Below are 7,500 nucleotides of genomic sequence, written 5' to 3' on the forward strand. Positions count from 1 at the left end.
TTTTAAACAATGATTAAAAAAAGTATCAAAATTATTTTTAAAAATAATTTTTCTATTAATAAAAAAAAAAAAAAAAAAAAATTAAATAAAATGGTTAAAAAAAAAAAAAAAAAAAAAAAAAAATTATTTTAAACTAATTTATTTGAAAAAAGGAACCCCAAACCGCCAGTTAGATTTTTTTAGTTTTAAAATGATTTTAATTTTTTTAATGATTTTAATTTTTTTAATTTTTTTTAATTTTTTTTATTTTTTTTTTTTTTTTGTTTTTCAGATAACTTTGGAAAATTGTCTGAAAATCATTTTTTGTCTCAAAAATCAAGTGTTTTACGACAGTTAGGGCGCCTACACAGAATTGTAAATCCTTCAATTTTTCTTTTCTTTTTTTTTTTTTATCTTAATTTATTTTTTCAAATAATATTTATTAATATTTTTTTATTTCTTTAAATTTCTATTTTTAATCAACATTATTTTATTTTATTTATTTTTTATTTTTTATTTTTTATTTTTTTTTTTTTATTTTTTTTTTTTTTATTTTTATTTTTATTTTTTTTTTTTTTGGTTGACAGATTTATTTTCCAGAAGTTTCTTCATTCTTAACGAAAACACCACAAACAATTGCAATGATAGAGGCTATGAGAGATAAACCAGAAGCAGCAACAACAAAACCAAAAGATAGATGAGGACCCCATTTCATAGATTGACCACTAATATCAACATCACCAATAAATGATTTAAAATAGGCACTATCACAAGCACCGATTTCATCATCACCATCATTCATTTGATTTTTACAATCATTCTTTCTAGCATTTGATAAACCACAAAATATAAACATTGATATCATTAAGAAAATAGTTGAAATTATTAAAACAAATTTAGAAATCATATGAATCTTTGGAATTGGAATAAGAATTAATTTACCAACAATTTGTAATGATATTAAAACAGCACCAATAATTAATGTAATCCAACCGAGAATATCAAATGCTAAAGATGCATTAAAAATCTCTAATTGGTGTTTCATGGTTTTCTTCACATCACTTGTATAATCTTGGACTACACTTTGTTCATTTCCATCCATATTCAATATAAGTTTTGCTTGATTATATTTTAAATATGTAGTTGTTGTTGTAGATATTCCATTACTTGATGTTGTTTCAATTTTCATATAATACCAATATGCTATATTAAAAAATAAATTAGAATTATTATTATTATTATTATTAATATTGTTTAAGATTTGCAATTCTTACATGAAAATGCAATAGTTGCAGCAACGAAACTAAGTACTACAAATACTAATGAAATTAAAGCTGATATTTTAACCATTTTTATAATAAAAAAATTAATAAAATAAAATACAATTTAATAAATAATTTATAAATAAATATAATACAAAATGAATACAAGTGATTGTTTTTTTTTTTTTTTTTTTTTTTTTTTTTTTGGTTAAATAATTTTAAAATTGATTTTTATTAATATTTTTTTTTTTTTTAAAATTTAATTTTAATTTTAATTAATTAAAACTTTTGATAAATTATGAAATCAAAAGGTAAATGTCAGATCTGTTAAAACCGTTTCTAAATTAATTATTTTTGCAGATTATTTTTTTTTTTTCTTTTTCGAAAATCAAAGAACACCATCGATTAAAAAATAAAAAAAAATTTTTACAAAAACTAATTAGTTAGGTTAAAAAACTAAGTAAAAATTTTTTTTTTTAAACAAACTGTTTTTTAGATATTTAAAAAACTTTTTTTTTTTTTTTTTTATATCCCTATACTAAGTGCTTGTGTTTCCCTTTTTTTTTTTTTTTTTTTTTTTTAAATATTTTTCTGATTTGCAATAGAATGAATTAATTCTGACGGTTTTATTTTTTGACATTTTTTTATTATTTTATTTTTTATTTTAATTTTTTTTTTTTCAAAAATAATGTCAACTTTTTATAATAATAATAATAATGATAAAAAATTTAATAAAAAAAAAAAAAAAAATAATATTTAATTAATTTGAAATAATTTGGATTTATTTATTTATTTGTTGTGTTTATTATTTTTAAATTATTATTATTTTATTTTTATTTTTATTATTTTTTTTTTAATTTTTAAACATTAAGAATAATGGATCTGATTGGAGCATAACCATTTGGAGTGTTTAGTGAGATCACCAATTGTTCAGTACCAACATATTTGGTTAAGATTGGAGCATTTCCAATATCACTTGGTATTAAAATATCAAACTATGTTATTTAAGTGGTAATAATAGTAAAAACAAAAATAAATAAATAAAAAAAAATTAATATTTTGTTTTCTTATAATTATTATTATTATTATTATTTAAATAACACTTTAAAATATATACTTACATGACGTAAAAATCCTTCACCCTTTGCTCTAATTGCAATATTACGATGAGAATATAAGTTATTATATTTAAGAATTAATTCTGCTTCTTTATCCATTAATTTTTTTAAAAGTTTCTTTTTTTCAACAAAGAACCAAATAAAAAATGGAATCCATAAAACAACACCAAACAAAAAGCATGTTCCTATAATTGCTAAAAAGAACAAAACAGTAAGACCATGGTTAAACTAATTTTAAAAAATGAATAATTATTAATATTAAAAAAAAAAAGTTATTATTTTTTAAAATTATAATTTTAATTAAAAATATATTATACTTACATGACATTTTAAACTTTGGAAATCTTCAACCATATTATATACTTCAGTTTCAGTTAAATAATTATATAAACTTAAATCATAATAAAAGTTAAAACCATCATTTCCACCTAAATTAAATTTCACTAAGAAAAAAAAAAAAAAAAAATTTTAAAAAATTTAAAAATTTGTTAATAAATATCATTCATTGTATGTATGTATGTACGGATGTTTTAAAAAAAATTTATACTTACCAAATCTTTTACCAATTATAGTATTTGCTTTTAAAACTGCAGTACCAGATTCATTTCTAAATCCATAATCAGTGAAAAATAAAGTATCTGGGAATGGTTCCATAATTAAAGCATTTTTACCATTATCAAGTGGAATTGCTTGAGAAAGGACTACTGGGGGGGATATCTGGATATACAAGGTTAACACATGCTTTTGCACCTAAATAACTACCAACTTCATGTAATTCAAATTTAAGATTTCTTCTTGAAACTTGTTTATTTAAATATTCAATACATATATTAAAATCATTAGTTAACTTTAATTGTATACAAATATTTATAAATAAAAAAATAATTAGTATATATTATTAAATATTATTTTTTTATTTTGTTTTGTTTTTTATAATAAAAAAATAATTACAGTTTTTTTAAAAGAGAACCATCTAATAACTTCAGAGATTGAAATTATTAGTGCAGCAATGAGACCAATGAAATAATACATAAGTGGTGTTAGTATTAAAAGATAGGAAATAAAATGTCTTTGACAATTATTTGACATAATTTCTAAACATCTTAAATATTCTATTTTTAAAAAAATATTAATTTTAAATTTTATTAATAATTTTACAAATTTATTTATTTTTTTATTTTTTTTTTATTTTTTTTTTTTACTTGGAAATATTTTAATTACCTTTTGGAGGAATAATACCAGTTAGTTCCCTTGGGAAAAATTCACTATTAAATTCTCCATATCTATATTGTCTTGGAGTTGACTTGATTTTAAGGATACCCATTTTTTAAAATAATAATAAAATATTTATCTTTTTTTATTTTTATTTGTTTTAAACCAAAAAAAAAAAAAAAAAAAAAAAAAAAAAATAAAAATTTTAAAAATAAAACACAACAATCAAAAAAAAATTTTAAAAAAAAAAAATCAAAAAATCAAAAACCGATTTTGGACTTATTTTTTTTCAGGACTTAAAAAAGTAAAATTTTTTTTTTTTTTTGGCCCAAGATATTTTTTAGTTTTCAAAAAAAAAAAAAAAAAAAAAAAAAAAAAAAAAAAAAAAGAAAAAATTTATTTTTGGGTCAAAACAATGAAATATCCTTAAAAAACAGTTTAATCTAATTATAAAAAAAAAAAAAAAAAAAAAAAAATAAACCAATGAATGAAATGGTTGTTTTTTTTTTTTTTATAAAATAAAAAAAAAAAAAATCTTTTTGGTAGTATCGAAATGAAGAAAAAAATAAAAAATAAATAAAAAAAAAATAAAAAAATAAATAAAAAAAAATAAAAAAAGATATTTGTTCAACGTAAAATTTTAAAATTTTTTTTTAAATTTTCTTCAAATTACACATTTTCTATTTATTTTATTTATTTTTTTTTAAAAAATAAGTTTGTAATTTTTTTTTTTTTTTTTTTTTTTAAGTCATTTAATTTTATTTTTATTTTTATTTTATTTACATCCAATTACTTTTACCAAATTTAGTATTTAATTCAGAGGAACCTCTAACAATATTATTTAAATGTTCTTTATCAACTTTACTTATTTGTAATTCTTCATCTCTATTGAATGTGTAATCTTTTTTATTACTATTGGATGATGATGATGATGATGAGGATTGCTTTTTTTGGTGCATTGATAACAAGGAAGAGGATCTGTTTTTATCATTATATTGCTTCATTTTTTCTTCAGTTTCTTGTTGTCTTAATTTTTCAAATAATTGTTTAGAACCTTCAACAGGAGTAGTTCCTCCTGTTGTTGTTGTTGTTGTTGTTGATATTGAACCAACATTACCTTTTTGACTGAATTGTCTATTTGACATTGAATCAATTCTACCAGTTGGCATCATTGTCATCCATTCCTCTCTTTTTGTTGTTTTATTTGTACTATCAGTATCACCATTTTTATTATTTTCAATCATATTTCTTACTCTCTCCCATTCTGATTTTGTATCTTCTTCATCTTCTTCACTACTATCATCATCATCATCATTATTACTATTATGATTACTATCATTATTATTTGTATTATATCTTGATGGTCCAATTGATGGACCAATTGTTGGTCCAATTCTAGATGGGCCAATTGCTTTTTTATTATTATTATTAAATTTATCATTATCATTATTATTATTGTCATCATCTAATCTTGGACCAATAACTCTTTTACTTATAGATGGAGGTGGTTGTGGTCCTAGTATTATATTATTATCTTTTTTATTATTATTATTATTATTATTATTATTATTATTATTATTATTATTATTATTATTATCAGTTTCATCATCTAATCTTGGGCCAATAATTTTCTTTGTTGGTGGCAGTTGTGGAGATAGTATTGTAGTTTTATCATTGTCAGTTTCATTTAGTGATGGACCAATAACAGACTTTTTTGGTGGAGGTTGAGGTGATTGAATATCATCATTATTTAATTGTTTGTAGTTGTTGTTGTTATTGTCATTGTTATTATTTTCTTCTAATGTACGTTTTTTATTGTTGTTTGAATCTCTAAAGTTTACTTCAGTTTTTTGTTCATTATCATTGTTTTGTGTGGTTGGTGGCGGTCTGGCTGGTCCGATAAAACTCATTTTTTTTTTTTTTAATTTTTTTTTTTTTTTTTTTTGGTTTTTTTGGAGATTAAAAAAATTAAAAATAAAATTAAAAAAAAAAAATAAAAAAAAAAATTTTTAACTCGTTAATTTAAAATTTTTAAAAAAAAAAAAAAAATAAAAATAAAAAAGGAAAATCCAATTAAAATTTTGGGGTTAAAAAAAAAAATAAAAAAAATAAAAAAAAATAAAAAAAAAAACTTTTATATTATTTAATTAAATGGAAGATAGTAATACAAATAAAGATATAAATACAAACATAACCAATGATGATGATGATAATAAAAATATAAATAATAATAATAATAACACAGAAGAAGATGTAACAGTAGAAAGAATTTTAGAAAGAAAACAAAAAGAAAGAGAGAGTAAATTAGCATCAATGATGAGTCATTATCATCAAAAATATTCATCACCATCTTCATTACTATCTTCACCAATTTCATCAAATGATAATAATAATAATAATAATAATAATAATAATGAATCATTTGATATTAATAATACAAGTTATAATGGTCAAGATGATCAAGATGAAATGGATGATTTTGAAAGTGAAGAATATAAACAAATTTTATTAAAAAGAAAAGCGGCATTAGCAGCTAAAAAGAAGGAATCATTAGCTGAACAAATGAAAAAATATAATCAACAATATGATAGTATCATATCTGGTGTAAATACAATACTTTCACCACCACCTTCGTCAACTACTTCAAATTCATCAACAAGTAATAATAGTAGTTTAAACGTTTCACCTGTATTATTCTCAACAACATCATCTTCAAAATTACAATCTTTAAATAATAATACTTCACCTTCAACTTCTTCTTCAAATTTAATTGATTCTACAAATGTACAAACTACCTCTACAACAACAGCAGCAACATCAACATCAACACAATTTACAAATACAAATATAAATACAAATTCAAATACATTAATAGAGAATTCATTAAAAATATCGAATGAAAATAATAATGAATTAAATGAACAACTACAACAACAATTTATTTTACAACAAGAACAACTTAGAGAACAAGAAGAATTAAAAGAAAAATTACAACAACAAGAAATTGAAAGAATGCAAACTGAAAGAAAGGAAAGAGAATTACAACAACAAAAAGAATTAATTAAAAATGCTACATTAGATAATCAACAACAACAACAACAACAACCACAACTAGAATTACAACAACAACAATCACAACCACAACAACCAATATTACTTCCACCATTAATATTTGAAACAAATGATATACCACTTTTAACAAATGTTGGCTTTGCAACTTTAAAAAATATTGAATGTAATGCCATTAAATGTTCAGAAGAAGTTGTTTTATTAACTAAAACATTACATCAAAGTTTATCAACTGTAAATATCATTTAATATCAATTATTATTTATTTATTTATTTATTCATTTGTTCATTAATATTAATAATATTCATTTATTTGTTATTATTATTATTTATAGATAACAAAAATATCAATTGAATTGTTTGAAACTTTTAATGGATCAACAGAAGTAACATGTAATGCAATTGGATACTCTGTTAATGAAACTAAAACAATGATTGATAAATGTTTCGAATTGAATAATCATACGAAATCAGTGATTTCACTTCATCAAAAGATTAAAACTGTTAGAGATCAATTGGATAAATTTGATCAAATAATACATAACGCAATTAAACAAATGAATAAAACTTAAAAAAAGAAAATAAAACAAATATATATATATATATATTGTTGGTTGTATTCGAAATTATTTTATTTTTTATTTATTTATTTTATTTTTATTTTATTTTATTTTATTTTTTTTTTTTGAAAAAACACACACTCAATAATTATATATTGTATAATATATTATTTTGAATTGTTTGATTAATATCCGATTTGGTTTCTAATTTGATAAATTCTTCATTTTAAGTGAACATATCCTATATTTTATTTTGAATTTGATTTTTTTTTTTTTTTTTTTTTTTTTATATTAATAATT

The 7,500-nt window shown here is 19.6% G+C and overlaps 5 protein-coding genes across 5 annotated transcripts; 1 reads left to right on the top strand and 4 right to left on the bottom strand.

The window, feature by feature from the left end:
- Positions 1-568: 568 nt before the first annotated feature.
- DDB_G0284119 (hypothetical protein) lies at positions 569-1,329 on the bottom strand (the record flags this gene model as incomplete). Its single annotated transcript, XM_633677.1, has 2 exons — positions 569-1,182; positions 1,254-1,329. 2 exons carry the CDS (start codon positions 1,327-1,329, stop codon positions 569-571), a joined length of 690 nt encoding a protein of 229 aa, XP_638769.1.
- A 772-nt stretch (positions 1,330-2,101) lies between these two features.
- Positions 2,102-3,013, bottom strand: DDB_G0284121 (hypothetical protein; the record flags this gene model as incomplete). Its single annotated transcript, XM_633678.1, has 4 exons — positions 2,102-2,236; positions 2,363-2,587; positions 2,681-2,802; positions 2,911-3,013. 4 exons carry the CDS (start codon positions 3,011-3,013, stop codon positions 2,102-2,104), a joined length of 585 nt encoding a protein of 194 aa, XP_638770.1.
- Positions 3,014-3,289: 276 nt separating this feature from the next.
- DDB_G0284123 (hypothetical protein) lies at positions 3,290-3,683 on the bottom strand (the record flags this gene model as incomplete). Its single annotated transcript, XM_633679.1, has 2 exons — positions 3,290-3,471; positions 3,581-3,683. The coding sequence occupies 2 exons, from the start codon at positions 3,681-3,683 to the stop codon at positions 3,290-3,292; spliced, it is 285 nt and encodes a 94-aa protein (XP_638771.1).
- A 228-nt stretch (positions 3,684-3,911) lies between these two features.
- Positions 3,912-5,481, bottom strand: DDB_G0284125 (hypothetical protein; the record flags this gene model as incomplete). The annotated part of the gene is made up of 2 exons (XM_633680.1): positions 3,912-4,014; positions 4,355-5,481. The coding sequence occupies 2 exons, from the start codon at positions 5,479-5,481 to the stop codon at positions 3,912-3,914; spliced, it is 1,230 nt and encodes a 409-aa protein (XP_638772.1).
- Positions 5,482-5,722: 241 nt separating this feature from the next.
- Positions 5,723-7,212, top strand: DDB_G0284127 (hypothetical protein; the record flags this gene model as incomplete). Its single annotated transcript, XM_633681.1, has 2 exons — positions 5,723-6,874; positions 6,976-7,212. The coding sequence occupies 2 exons, from the start codon at positions 5,723-5,725 to the stop codon at positions 7,210-7,212; spliced, it is 1,389 nt and encodes a 462-aa protein (XP_638773.1).
- Between the last annotated feature and the right edge of the window lie 288 nt (positions 7,213-7,500).

Source organism: Dictyostelium discoideum (genome assembly GCF_000004695.1).
Source record: "Dictyostelium discoideum AX4 chromosome 4 chromosome, whole genome shotgun sequence".
NCBI classification, from domain to species: Eukaryota; Evosea; class Eumycetozoa; order Dictyosteliales; family Dictyosteliaceae; genus Dictyostelium; species Dictyostelium discoideum.